The 15,170-nt window shown below is 37.6% G+C and overlaps 1 protein-coding gene across 3 annotated transcripts in view; it reads left to right on the top strand.

The window, feature by feature from the left end:
• LOC127428083 (thrombospondin type-1 domain-containing protein 7B-like) overlaps positions 1-15,170 on the top strand; it is an 82,239-nt gene that overhangs the window by 66,191 nt on the left and 878 nt on the right. For 2 of the 3 annotated variants that reach the window (XM_051676147.1, XM_051676148.1), the window contains exons 16-27: positions 1,264-1,427; positions 2,582-2,735; positions 4,664-4,802; positions 4,959-5,074; positions 7,288-7,402; positions 7,961-8,106; positions 8,376-8,550; positions 8,655-8,828; positions 12,134-12,229; positions 12,432-12,514; positions 14,014-14,206; positions 15,071-15,158. In XM_051676147.1, the coding sequence (XP_051532107.1) occupies positions 1,264-1,427; positions 2,582-2,735; positions 4,664-4,802; positions 4,959-5,074; positions 7,288-7,402; positions 7,961-8,106; positions 8,376-8,550; positions 8,655-8,828; positions 12,134-12,229; positions 12,432-12,514; positions 14,014-14,206; positions 15,071-15,158 (1,643 nt within the window). Of the gene's footprint in view, positions 1-1,263; positions 1,428-2,581; positions 2,736-4,663; positions 4,803-4,958; positions 5,075-7,287; positions 7,403-7,960; positions 8,107-8,375; positions 8,551-8,654; positions 8,829-12,133; positions 12,230-12,431; positions 12,515-14,013; positions 14,207-15,070; positions 15,159-15,170 lie in introns of those variants that run through there. The other variant, XR_007895023.1, reaches the window with a different exon arrangement.

Genomic DNA, 15,170 nt, shown 5'->3' with positions numbered 1-15,170 from the left:
TTTCCTTAATTTCCCTGTTCTTCCTTTCCTACCTTTTCCTCTTTTATTTCCTTTCCTTTCTTTTCCTTTCGTTATTTTCCCTTTTCTTCCTTTCCTACCTTTTCCTCTTTTCCTTGCCTTTCTTTTCCTTTTATTTCCTTAATTTCCTTGTTCTTCCTTTCCTACCTTTTCCTCTTTTATTTCCTTTCCTTTCTTTTCCTTTCCTTTCCTTAATTTCCTTGTTCTTCCTTTCCTACCTTTTCCTCTTTTCCATTCTTTTCTTTACCTTCCTTTTCTTCCTATGCCTTTGTTTTCTTTCCTTTACTACCTTTCCCTTTCCTTTCCCTTCCATTCCTTTTTCCATTCCTTACCTTGCCTTCCCTTCACTTTCCTTAATTTCTCTTTCCCTCCTTTCCTTCATTTTCCTGTTTTCTTTCCTTCTGTTCCTTTATTTTTATTCTGTTCCTTTTACCTCTTTACCTTCCTTTCCTTGTCTTTTATTTACTTCGTTTTCCTCTTTTCCTGTTCTTTCCTTTCAAACTCTTTAAATATTCCTTCCTATCTCTAACTTACCTTTTTACCTTTTCCTCTTTTCATTTATTTTCCTTCCTTTCCCTTTCCTTCCTTTCTTTTTTCTTTCCTTCCTTTTCATTTTCCTCTTTTCTTTTTTACTTCCTTTCCTTCTCTTTTCTTTACTCCCTTTTCTTTTCTTATACTTACTTTTTTCTCTTTTCCTGTTCTTTCCTTTCCATTTCTTCTTTCCTATTTCATATCCTTTTTCTTCACTTCCTTTTTCATTTTTCTTTCCTTTCCATTTCTTTCCTTTACTTTGTATCTCTCTCTCTCTCACTCTCCCTCTCACTCTCTCTCTCTCACTCTCCCTCTCTCTCTCTCTCTCTCTCTCTCTCTCTCTCTCTCTCTCTCTCTCTCTCTCTCTCTCTCTCTCTCTCTCTCTCTCTCTCTCTCTCTCTCTCTCTCTCTCTCTCTCTCTCTCTTTCCCTATCTCTGCTGAAATGAATACCTACAAAGGCTCAGGTGAGTACCCATGAAATTGTTTGTGTATGGTAGATTTGTTTTATTTTTTGTGTGTGTATATGTTTCTCTGTCTTAAAATTTTACAATTAAAAGTATCTAACTTTATTTTGTCCTTGTATATATGTGTGTGTGCATGGACAGATACATGTTGGCATGTTATCTATTTGCACACACACACACACACAAATACACATGCACTTGTGTATATATGTACATGTTGTCATAACTACAGACACTGTGTGTGGTCAGGTGTCGGAGGTGCTGCCCTGTTACTCAGACTGCAGTCAGTATGTGTGGGAACTGGAGTCCTGGTCCGTATGCTTCATTAACCCTCCAAACACTAACACTACTACAACTAACACTACACCCACCCAGCCTGCCTGTGGAGAGGGCTTCCGGACCCGAAATATCCGGTGAGCTCGTCCTTTAGTGAGCTCATTATCTCTGAAGTCATCATTAATAATCCATTGTTTAATTAAGAAGAAGTTGTTCCCTGATTGAGCACTGAGACTGATCTGGCACAGCAGGTGAATATGTGGTATTTTACCTGTGTGCTGCAATGATAAATGGATCCGGTGTGCATCATACAGGAAAAATGTGTCAAAAGTCAGTGATCAAAACAGAGAAGAGGTTACAAGAGTGCCAAACTCCAAATTAATAGAGTCATAAGTTTGCTTCTTATAGATCATAACTGTTCCAAACCAGCATGCTGTTATTTTTTTTCCAGGAAAAACTTAAGGAGAATTTTGAAGAATCTTCATGCAGTTCTTTTCCATATAGTGACAGTTCATGACAGACCATGACTGTCAGGCACTAAAATGGACTAAAAACACCATAAAAGCACAATAGAAGTAGTCCATACGGCTAGTGCGCTATATTTGCACTCTTCAAAATCCATGCCTTAGCTTTGTGTGAGGAACAGACTCAAATATAAAGGAATGGTTCACCAGAAATGATAATTCTCTGTTCATTAACTCACTCTCTATGTCGTCTCAAACTCGTATGACTTTCTTTCTTCTGCAGAACACAAATGGAAGATATTTTGAAGGAGATATGAGGTGTTTATTCCCATACAATGAAAGTCAATGGGGTCCAACATTTTCAAGCTCCAAAAAGCACATAAATGCATCATAAAGGTAATCCATATGACTCCAGTGGTTTGATCCATGTCTTCTGAAGCATGTACAGCACTCTGCGTATGCGTCAAATGCGAGCTTCAAATCATGATCACTCCTAGAAAATGTATAGTAGAAAAAGGAGTTACATTTTGGTCTTTTTCACACCCACACCTATCATATCACTTCAAAAGACATGGATTAAACCACTGGAGTTGTATTGGCTACTTTTATGCTGCATGTATGTGCTTTTTGGAGCTTGGAAGTGTTGGACCCCATTGACTTGGCATTGTATGGTATAAACACCTCATATCTCCTTCAAAATATCTTCATTTGTGTTCTGCAGAAGAAAGTAAATGATGAGAGAATTTTCATTTTTGGGTGACCTATCCCTTTAATAGCTACTAATTCTGTCAGAAGCACCTTGGCATGTTCTTGTCTTTGACTGACAGATGTGTGAAGAGGGGAGGTCAGAACCAGGATGAGACTGTTGATGACTCTCTGTGCGACCAGGAGCAGCAGTCAATCACAGCTGAGACCTGTCTACTGCGATGCTCCGCCCACTGTGTGACATCAGAGTGGAGCCAATGGACCAAATGTTCTGCGGTCAGTTCAACCGATGCATAGAAGAATGGACAGACAGATGAATGGATAATGAAGGGATCTCACATGAATGAATGAAATGAGTGTTTATTGCATTAGTGTACTGTATATAGTGCACAGTAGATTTAATGAAATGAGAGTAGTTTAAAAAACAGACTATTATTTGACATGCTGTTGATTAACACAGAATATAATTGGGATTCCTCCCTCAGTTTGTTAAAAAGGTGCACTTTCAATGGAAGTCTGTGAGTCAAGGCAATGCACAGGAGTATTGTTAAAATACATACTGTTCTGAAAGTAGAGCTACAAGACTTAAACATTAAGGGGTCTATTATCGTGGCTGCGCTAAGCACAGGGCTAAATGCTATGACCGTACACTGTGTCTCATCTAATTTTCCTGAGCGCTAATTCTAAGCGCAATTTTCATGCCAGCATAAAGCGCAAGTGGGTGTAGGTGGGAGTGTTTGCTCTATCTGTTGGGTATTTTGTATGTAAATGAAGAGGTGCAAAGCACAATTTGCCATTTTCCTGAGCATTGCACTAAGACGTTTCAGTAGCACGTCTGTTTTCAGTGCAAAGTCTAAACTCAGTTCCTGCATTTGCAGTTTGGAGATTCCACCAGCAGGTGGCGATAAAGTTCATGTCCAAACTCTGAAAATATAGTGGAACATCAAATTATGTCACGGACAATCACTGTTGAAGCTGTTTTATGAAACAAAAATGTATGAGATTTGTGTTAAACTATCTATAGGTCATGTTTTTTTGTTTGTTTTTCAATTATTATTATTATTATTATTATTTATATTGACAATTGTATTTATGATCTAATTTGTATTGTTATTTTCCACCTGTTGTCGTAATTTTATTTTATGACTTAAACTGTACGTTTGTTTTTTTTGTTTTTTTGTAATGAAGGTGCCGCAGTTTTTCTCACGGTCAGTTCCTCAAGGCTCAGAATGCGCACAAAAGCAATGCAATATGACATATGCAATGCAATAATGTGATATCATTAGGTATAATTTTGAAAAAAACTTTCCAGCTGTTTTAAGTCCACAAAAAACTGTATGTGTGCTGATTGCAAGACAACTCTCTCTCTCTGTCTCTCTCTCTCTCTCTCTCTCTCTCACACACACACATATAGACAGGGGGGGGGGGGGGCATACTGTATATACAGTACTATGAAAACATTGATAAAAGCGCTAGGTTTAAATTGATGCAACCTCTGGTTTGCGATCATTATGAGCCATGTAGCTATACTGCCCAATGTTTGCAACAGTACAATATTAGCTAGCTATCAGATGTAATAAAACCATACAAATAAAACACAAATTCTTCTTTTAAGATATTAATAGTTAAGGTTAAAAGACTCAAGTCATTTTTGAAATATTGACCTCTGTGTCGAATCAAATCTGAAGTCATTTTAGGTCGAGTCTGAAGTCTATTAAAATGTGACTCGAGTCCGAGTCTCTAACTCGAGTCCCCATATCTGTGTGCTAGCACTCTTAAAATAGGGCCCAAAACATGTGGACATCAGACTAGTGTGGTAGAATCACTTACAAACTGTGCAAAGTTACATTGACTCTTTCAGCTCCTGTCATGATCATGTAAAGCCAGAAAATCACCCTAAACTTTTGCATAGCTCATGCAAGGATACCAGAAGCAGACTGGAGCACATCAATGCATGAACCTCGAACAGCAGTCCCACTGCTAGAAGGGCAATTTAGACACATTTTTGCTGCTTTAACACAATATGAGCTTCACATTTCTACTTTTAAACCAACAGCACAGTGCAGATGCTGTCGACAGAGCTTAACTTGCAGTGAACCTGAGCATTCCTGTAAGAACAATAGATGCAAATGGAGAATTCTCCACAGGGAAATACATGCACAATGTTTATTGATGTGTTTGCATGGTTATTTGTGTTCTTTCAGGACTGTAATGATCGTGATTTGAGATGGAGGAGTAGAACTGTCTTGAGATGGCCAGAAGGGGAACACACCTGCCCTGATCTAAACCAGACTCAATCCTGTGTCAACACGACATGTCGCAAGTACTCGTACGTTTACTCAGGTACCACTGCAGCGTTCACACTCTCTCTCCTCCTCACAGACTCTATATTTACAGATTGTCATAATGTGTTCTGTCCATATTAATCAGTGCAGGGAGTGAATACTTGCATGTGTGTGTGTGTGTGTGTGTGTGTGTGTGTGTGTGTGTGTGTCACAGACTGGAGTAGCTGTCAGCTCAGTGAGTATGCAGTTTGTGGCAGGGGGATTAAGACACGACTCTTGAACTGTGCCCGCAGCGACGGGAAGCTGGTGGAACTGAGCGTGTGCCAAGAGGTGACCGTTCTTTTCTTGATTAATCAACCGCAAGACTCTCTCAATGCAAACTCTATTAGGAATGCACTTGTGCTTGCAAGGCAGCATTGTGTTGATATTCCTCAAACATTCGAGTTTATTCTTCTCCACTATTTTCTGCAATTGGTTCAGCTCAAACCGCTTAATGTACAGACTCATTTTGATTTTTGTTTTGTAGATAATCCTTGTCTTAAGCATGCTATCTATGTGTGGCTTTTATATATTTTATTTAAGTACACATACTGTTAGGAATTTAAGATGAGGTGAGGTGTGTAATTTCTGTCCCTCAAGCATCACCAAGCTGATTTAATGCAAAAATGATGACTCTCAAACAGATGCTCAGATAAACACAGCAATGTTTTGATAAGTACACTTTTCGGGGAAATCAAGCTACTAGTTACTTATAGTTGATTGCATGTTAAGCTGGGACAGAGAAAAGTATTTAAACAAAAAAACAAAAACAAAACAAAAGACGTGTACTTCACCTTTTAAGTGAAAATCTCCAATTGAATTTAATTATTAGAATGTCATTTAAATCTGACAGCAGTGATGTCATTGTAATATTTGCATAATGAATTGTGATTGGACACTGCAAAAATTATTATATATTTTTTTTATTATTATTTTGACTTATTGTCTTGTTTTATATCTACACATCCTTTAAACAAGCAGAATGACATGCAATATTAAGTCTTGTTTTCAACTAAATGTAGTGGGGTCTATGCTTGAACAAGAGAACAAAAATATTTGCCAAATGGGTAAAAAAAAAACAAAATACTTGTTTTTCCTTTAAAGGAATATTCCAGGTTCAATACAAGTGAATCTCAATCGACAGCATCTGTGTCATAATGTTAATTTCGACTCGTTCCTCCTTTTCTTTAAAAAAGCACAAATCTGTGTTCCAGTGAGACACTTACAATGGAAGTCAATGGGGTCAATATTTGGAGGGTTTAAAGTCAGAAATGTGAAGTTTATAATTTTATAAAAGCACTTACATTAATTATTCTGTTAAAACTCGTGTATTATGTGAGCTGTGAAGTTGTTTACAGCGTTACGTCATCATGGCAATGGAGTTGCAGTTAGAAAATCATATTAAAGAGCACCTATTATGATTTTTAAACATGCCTAATTTTGTTTTAAAGGTCTCATACAATAGATTTACATGCATCCAAGTCCAAAAAACACTTTAATTTGCTCATAATTTAAATTGCAGCTTTACCTTTTTTTTCCCAGTGTCAAAAACGACTCGTTCAATGATCCGTTCTAAAGGATTCATTCTAAACTCCTCCTTTCAGAGAGCCTGCTCTGCTCTGATTGGTCCGATGTCCCAGTCTGTTGTGATTGGTCTACCGCTTAGTGTAGTGTTTGAGGGCGGGTCAAAGCTGTTCGCGAGCAGCCAATGAAGACCAGAGGCGGGTTTTTTGTTAGCAAATTACGTAAGTTAGTGCAGGAAGTAAGTCTGGAATTACTAACGACTCGTTTCAGGTGTTCAGAATCGGTTCTTTCTTTTGGGTGTCAATAACTCCATTTGTCGTGCACTTTGATTTTTGAAACTTTGCAGACTTTTTTACATTCACAAACAGCTATATAACACACTACATGAAAGGTCATATTTGAAAAACCATAATAGGTGCACATATTGTTTATGTCTTGTGTCTATACTTTTGAAACAGTGAATATTTTAATGTTTACAGATTATTGACCCCATTGACTTCCATTGTAAGTGTCTCACTGGAACACACATTTGTGCTTTTTTAATGAAAAGGAGGAACGAGTGGAAATTAATTTTTGTGGTAATCAACATTATGACATAAATGCTGCTGATTGAGTTTAACTTGTATTGAACCCGGAATATTCCTTTAAATCAAGTAATTTTTTCTTTAAAAAACATTTTATCTTGTTATAAGCATAAACGTTAAAAAATTTAGTTAGATTTATCTGATAAAAGGTACATTTATTTACTGCAAAATAAGACAAAAAAAAAATAAAAATAATAATAAGATTTTTTTGCAGTTTATTTGACCATATTTATCACATTAGAGACTCTGACGTGTCATGACAACAGCACAGCAGCTCTGGTGCAGCATTTCATTAACACTGAACCAAATTCTGAAACCTAAACTTGCCGCTGACTGTAACACTGCTGCCTTGCAATCACTGATGTTTCCTTCAGGAAGTTTTCTTCTTATTTCTAGTTGGGCCCTTCACGTGGAAAGCTCACTGCCCCCTGTGAGGTGGGCTGTCCTGTCAACTGCCTGCTCACGGCGTGGTCCACCTGGTCAGAATGCTCACGCACCTGTGGAAGCCAAAGTACGATCTGACAATCGTTTCAGAAGCCCTTGACAAAATTGGTCAAATTCATCAAGCATTTTGTGACATAAATGTTCTATAAAAATGTATCAAGCACAAGGATGGATTATGAAACTGGGCCAGTGCCCATAATCCATCCTTGATGTTGTGTTTTTCCAAGATTCGCCCTTTTGAGCTCAGTCATGCATCATGTTTTTGTTATATGTTTTCTGCGATTGTTAGGGGCTTAATGATATAGTTCACCCAAAAATGAAAATTCTCTCATCATTTATTCACCCTCATGTCATCCCAGATGTGTATGACTTTCTTTCTTCTGCAGAACACAAATGAAGATTTTTAGAAGAATATTTCAGCTCTGTAGGTCCATACAATGCAAGTGAATGGTGACCAGAATTTTGGCCTGTTAAACTAATACTAAATAATGTCTTAATGAAAATGTGAAAATGCAGAAAGGTTTGTGTGAGGAGTAAGAGTTATAGAATAGGAAATATCATTAGCTCAATATGAAAACAATAGATATCAATGGACAAATGGTCTAAGTGTGTGTGCATTTTCCAGGTCATATGACACGGTCCAGGGTTGTTGTGCAGTCTGCAGGAGAGGGAGGACGCCCCTGTCCGTCACAGCTTTCCCAGACACGCCCCTGTCCCATCAGGCCCTGCTACAGCTGGAGGCTGGGCGACTGGAGCTCATGCAGGGTGGAGGTAGAACATCCATCTGCAACTGCACTGCAAACCACGAGACCACCTGAGATGTCCTGAATTTACTTGCATGTATATAACTGAAGATAAAAAGGACAATCACACAGCTTAAAGTCAGACTGAACTCATAACATGACCTCATTCACTGTTGTCTGGGATGCATTCCATTCACATGTTTCCACCTGTATTTAACGCTGACCATTTGTAATCAGATCTGTGAGATGGATGCCAGGTGTAAACAGAGTCTCACTCTTTCTGTCTGTTTTCTCCAGGGGGCCGACTGCGGTGAGAGTGTAAGTCGGAGGGAAATGTCCTGTATGGTGCACTGGGGTTCTCTCCCAGGTCCTCCTCAGCCTCTTCCTGTCGAGGACAAATGGTGTTTGGGGAATCCGCAGAGTAAAGTCATCGAGACTGAGTTACAACAACCCTGTACGGTCCCCTGTCCAGGTGTGCGCCTCACATTTAGTCTAAGATGATGATGATATTTATTTTAATGAAGGCCATTTTTGTTCATCTGTGATAAATCAAGCCGTTTCTGTCTTATACGTCAGGCGAATGTCACCTGACCCCATGGTCTCCGTGGAGTTCGTGTCAGCTGCTGTGTTTGGATGGGCGGAGTTTCGAGACGTGGGGTCGACAGACGCGCTCTAGAGCCATAGTGACACAGGTCCCAGAGAACCAGGACACCTGTCCCAGCCAGGTGTATGAGACACGCCCATGCCAAGGTCTGTGGGATGCCACACGTTCAGTGCCAACTCTCCAGAAGCACAGGCTATGATCGGAATAGCATACTACCTTTTAATATGGGCGGCTATTTTCAGTCACACAAGTACAGCTCTTTTCTACCTAAATGTCACAATCCCCAAAAGAACATATTTCAAATCAGCAATAAAAGTTGTCAACAGTAGTTTCATAAATGGTGATTCATCAGCTGAAATCATGCCAAAAGCACGCTGTTTTTCGGTCTAATGCGCATGTGCGTTATCGAATTAACGAATAGGAGTTTGGATTGTTTTAACTGTGCAACTGCCGTATTTAGCATCACGATTTCTCGCACTGATTTGTTCACAAGCAGTCTGCAGGAGAGGGAGGCCGCCCCTGTCCGTCACATTGCTGTTTTTGGAATTACACCACTTCTTGTTGCTCAAAAACTGAAGCTTGCCTCTTTATAAGCATGTGCTTTGATTCTGAAGGAAACTTCTGCATCACACATTTCTTTGCATTAATGCACATCGTGGATGAAGCTTTCTGTGACATGCTGAATACCTTTTAGACAACTCTATATATAATTACTACATATACATGCACAATTAATCCAGATACAAGGAAAAATATCAAGGTAAATATTATTGATGATGCATTAATGCAGATTTGATGCTGAATAATACAAATAAAATAATTAAATAATTATTAAATAATTATAATAAAATAATTGGCATAAGATGATGTTTAGTTCAAACACGCCCAAGCAGTGTGTGCATGCATGCATTATGCTATTAATTGATTATTTCAAACACGCCAAATTTATATATGAAGAATGCATTTGTTTCATATAGGCTACTTTATACTTTTCATGTTATGATTTCTATGCTGATAATTCCCCCACATGGGAATTTTTTTTTACTTGCTTATTTTCGCTTTTTTTTTGGTTGATGCAAGTCCCTTATTTTGGGCTTGTTTTTCCAGACCAGGGGCCGGATTCACGAAAATGTTCTTAAGAAAAAAATAAATACGAAAGTTCTGAGGATGACTTATAAGACGTTTGTAAGTGCAGCTCTTGAAAAATTCTAACGATAAATTTATCCATCAATTAACCTTTTTTTTTTAAGTGCTTTAAAAACACCTCTCGATCATTTTTTTGAATCTGTGTTAGTTTAACGACAATAACCATCATGCACTATACAGCATATGTAGTATTATAATGTTGTAAGGCTTAATATTTGTGACCATCTGCATCATTTATTTTATCTATTAAGAAGATTCAAAACAACATTTACTGTTTGAATTTTATGATAACATTTACATAGTTTGAAAGCTGAAAATATAAATACGTAAACAACACAAAACAGTCAAAAACGTATTTTGGTCTAAAATAACAATTCTGCATAAACTGCGCATTGCAACTGCCGACTGAATGTGATAGAACGTGTCACATTTGAAACAACCCAGTAAATTCATTAAACATCTTACCTTTCGGGGGTCTGACTATCTGAGCGAGTAAAGACGCTGATTATCACACCTGGAGTCATGAGTTCGAATCCAGGGCGTGCTGAGTGACTCCAGCCAGGTCTCCTAAGCAACCAAATTGGCCCGGTTGCTAGGGAGGGTAGAGTCACATGGGGTAACCTCCTCGTGGTCGCTATAATGTGGTTTGCTCTTGGTGGGGCACGTGGTGAGTTGTGCGTGGATGCCGCGGAGAATAGCGTGAAGCCTCCCCACGCGCTACGTCTCCATGGTAACGCGCTCAATAAGCCACGTGATAAGATGCGCGGATTGACGGTCTCAGACGCGGATGCAACTGAGATTCGTCCTCCACCACCCGGATTGAGGCGAGTCACTACGCCACCACGAGGACTTGGAGCGCATCGGGAATTGGGCATTCCAAATTGGGGAGAAAAAAAAAAGAAAACTGTGAGGTTATCCTAACTTTAGGATACTTCAGGATACGACGATTTTTAAGAATTTGATTTTCGAGAATTTGTCTTCTTCTTGTTTTTTCTTAAGAAAAAAAATTACGATCTTTCTTAAGTAGTGTTTTTCTGGAAAACAAAATTTTTTGGAAGTTAAAAATTAAGAAGAAAATGGTACTTTTCTTGGTAGTCCTGTTGTGTTTAAATTTGGGCGACAGCTCTTATGACCCCAAACGTTTTAAAATTAGATGAATTACTCAAATTCAAAATGTTATTTGCTTTTATGTCATGCCTGCTGACTGTGTTCCTTCTGAACAATCTTTTTATACAAAGTTTTAGGAGTAAACATGGCATTTGATATTTATATATTTATTTTATATTTATAATGACATGTCCGGTTTGCATTGGGGGGAAAAAAAACATCAGCAAAATCACAATTGTGCTAACAATCAGTACTTCATGCTGTTTGAAGGCTCAGTTCATGGCATTAAGTAATATCTTTTTTTGTCTTGTTATGACATTTATTATGTTCGGGGTCAAAAACACACCACAGATCCTCAACCAGAAACTTTCAACAATAAACCTGGGCTGCTGTGCACATAATGTACAGATCGTTTGTAAATGGATGTTTATTGCATCTGAATGTGATGCCTTTTGATTCGTGGTTGTAAGAAAATTTGAGGAACGTGTTTATAAACAAATACTAAATATCTTCATTTATTTTTGGAAAAGCTGTTGATGTAAATCATTCACAATTAGTCAAAAAGAGGTTTTCAGAAGCGTGAAACACTGAAAGGGGACAAAAAGCTCGTGATAGGGCATGAAAGTAAGGGATACTTTTGCAGTAAGTTGACAAATTCATGGGAGAGAGTCAGCAAGAAAAGGTCAAACAGTGGAGAAAAATAAAGCTGGACATTTTTCCAGGTTGCCGACCAAAAATATGTTGGAGTCAAAACATCACCGATGTGGTCAAAATGTGTACAGGGATTTTGTAATGTATATGTTTATGTGTTCTTCTTATAAATGTAGGAAAAGTCAGATAGATTCAAGTTTTCCACCCTTAGCACAGATTTACCAATTTGGAAAGGAGACAACCAGTATATGTTGTATTTTAGATGCTGGCCTTTACAGCAGGGCTATGGATGTTTTGATTGACATATGTTGGGAAAAAACTGTAATCTGTTTTAAGGAGAGAAACATAGTGCTTGGCCACTTTTGGTTTGGACAAATGAGCCCTTTCCTGTCTTCACCTCGGACAGTTCCATGCTGTTGCTTTGCAGAGCTGTTATTTTCTGTCTGTTTGTGAAAATAGCTTCAAGACTGAGAAGTGACAAACAGGATGCTGTTGAGCCATGAAACTAAACAAATGCACTTTAGTGTTTTAATGCCTCTTTCTCCAGGAGGGACCTGTCTAAGTTACAGATGGATGAGTGGTGAATGGAGGCAGAACCACAGACTGGTGTGGTGCCAGCGCTCTGATGGAGTCAACGTCACAGGTGCACACGTGAGATATTACTGAAATAACACACATGCATTAGTGCAAACGGATGAATCCTCAAAATATTGTCATAAGAAAGCAAGCAACTCATTCGCAGCTATTTCAGACTGCATAGTGCAGTGCTGCAGAGACTAAAAAACACAAACACAGATTTTGGTTTTACCAACGTATGTTCACTTTACAATGTTTCTCTTCATTAGGAGGATGCGTTGCCCAAAACCGGCCCTCTGCTGTACGACAGTGTCACCCTCCCTGCGCCAAACCCTTCTCTTTCTGCACACAGGTAACCTTCACACAACATCGTGGCAACATATGATCCGAATCCTTATTGGGTGAAAGTCCTGAAGAACATGACTGGGTCATATTTCACCCCAAAATCATAAAAAATCAGAAATGACATTTTGCATAAAGAAAATGAGGCCTTTTATTTTAAGGATGACTTTTGTTTGTTTGTTTATTTTGCATTGTGACTATTTTTTATTTTATTTAAGCACATTTAAATCTCCAGTTCTCTTTATTTTATACTTTATTGTGTCTATCCGTTCCAAACATATTTCATTCACTCATTACATTGTACTGTATTCTCTTCAGTAGACACAATCATTTATTGCTTTTTCTCTTTTTGTGTGTGTGTGTGTTATTTATTTCCTCCCATCACCTATGCATTTTTTTAGCAAATCTGTTTTTTTAAATAAATAAATAAGTACATGCATATACACGTAAGTTAACATGTCATACACACATACTGTATATTTGATTCCAAATAAGTAATGCACATGCATACAAGCTCTCAAAAAGAAAAAAGACTTGGTAAAGCAATTGAACTGTTCACATTCCTGTCTCCCTACTTATTCTTTAATTTCATGTATTAATTAATTTCATATGTTACCATAGAATGAACATTGAACACTAACTTCAGCCAATCTTTTGAAACATGAGCTTCTTGTCTTCTCCAATTTCCAACAAAAAAGACATGTACCCAAGATGTTTCATGCTTTTATTATGTTGGGTGTATTGAATATTTGGTCTATTTTCGACATCCCCAATTCTCATTACTGTTATGCGTCCAGACATTTTATTTTTGCTATTTTTTTAATGCATATTTGTATTACTTATTTTTATTTATTTATTTATTATTTCTAATATTTGTATTTTATATTATTTATTTGTTTTATTTTATTTTATTTTTTATTTTTTATTTTTTTCTCATTGGTGATTTTCATTAGATTCTCATTATTTCAATACATTACATTCAAAAATTACATATATATAATTATTATTATTATTTATTTATTTTTTGCATATATATATATATATATATATATATAGCCAGTTTAGACAATCGCTAACACTTTTGGAACAAATTTAGCAATTTTCCAATTATTTGACGTGCATTTTTATTTATTTTTTTCCCAACATGTTTACTGATGGACAAATGAAACTGACTGAAGCAAAGCAAAAATGCAACACTGTTATACATGGCATATAATATATACTACACTGCGTAGAGATTGGTATTTTTTATTATGTTCATTATACCAACAATTAAATCATTAATATCAGTATTCCTTATTAGTTTTAAATAGACATCTTCCACTTACTGTCTATAAAAACAGTGGAGAAATTTTGCAACATTTTCCCCAAATTCACCCCAAAACAAAAAATATGCATAAACACCATTGTTATAACCAGTGGCTTCCGGTTTTGTGCTTAGAATTTTTTTTTTTGCATTACTTAATGGTTAAAAATTATAATAGTCCTAAATAGTCCTCTCTCTGTCAGAGTGGAGTGTGTGGATGTGAGAAGGGGTTCACAGAGGTCATGACCTCTCATGGTATCCTGGACTACTGTACCAGATCTCCAGGTTTGGACCATAAGAAGGCAGACGTGAAGACCAGCGCTGGGCGTCTCAGGCCAGAACGTGCTCAGAACCAGAACCAGCCAAAGGACTGGACGCTGCAGCCTCTTGGAGCAGGTGCTAAAACACACAGACGCTGGATAGAGCGATTTCTCAGATCAGAATCATAATTGCACTTCATAATGATACAGTTTCAGTCTCAGTCTGATTTCAGTTCAGAACTATTTTCTCTTCCTTTCTTTCGTTTCCTCTTCGTAAGTAAATCTCAGTTTTTACAAGAAGGTGCTTTCATTGACTATAGTAAATTATATTTCCATAATAAACAAAAAATAACATAATAATCTGTTAGTAGTAACAAAATACCAGCAGTAACTCAATCAGAACTGAAGTGAAGAAGATACATTAATCATCTGAAAGGGTAAATCATTATTTACTCACCCTCATGTTGTTCCAAACCTGTATGACTTACTTTCTTCTGTGGAATACGAAAGGAGATGTGAGGCAGAATGTTCACGCTCTTTTCCATAAAATAAATTTTATTTGGCGGATGCTGTCAAGCTCAAAAGAATAGCACCATAAAAGTAGTCCATACAACTCATGCACTATATTCCAAGCCTTCTGAAGACATACGATAGTTCTGCATGAAGAACAGGCCGAAATGTATATCTTTATTCACTGAAAATCTTCCCTTCTGCCATAGCTCTCAAATCACATTTGCGCTTCCATTTAATCAAACTTGACGCGATGCAATCGTTTACAAGACGTGACGGGTAATAACTTTTGCCATTATTGACGTCAAATGTGGTGCGATGCGTCCTCGTGCACCACATCTGAATATACATGGACGCAAATGAGGGTGAGTAAATGATTTCGGGAGAAATAACTCTTTAAATGACATTGCTCAGATAGGAAAAGAACTGAAGGAAGTTGTCATTCTGAGAGATGCAGCAGATGCACTTGTCTCTTGATTTTGATTGACAGATGGGCGTGTGAAGCTGTGGGTGTATGGGCTGATGGCGGCCGGCTTCATCTTGATTCTCCTCCTCATCGTCATGACCTTCTTGCTGTGGTGAGGATTCGG

Source organism: Myxocyprinus asiaticus, chromosome 37, assembly GCF_019703515.2.
Source record: "Myxocyprinus asiaticus isolate MX2 ecotype Aquarium Trade chromosome 37, UBuf_Myxa_2, whole genome shotgun sequence".
In the NCBI taxonomy this organism is placed as follows: Eukaryota; Metazoa; Chordata; class Actinopteri; order Cypriniformes; family Catostomidae; genus Myxocyprinus; species Myxocyprinus asiaticus.
Note: the sequence above shows the minus strand (reverse complement) of the source record. Positions and strands in the feature narration are given on the sequence as shown.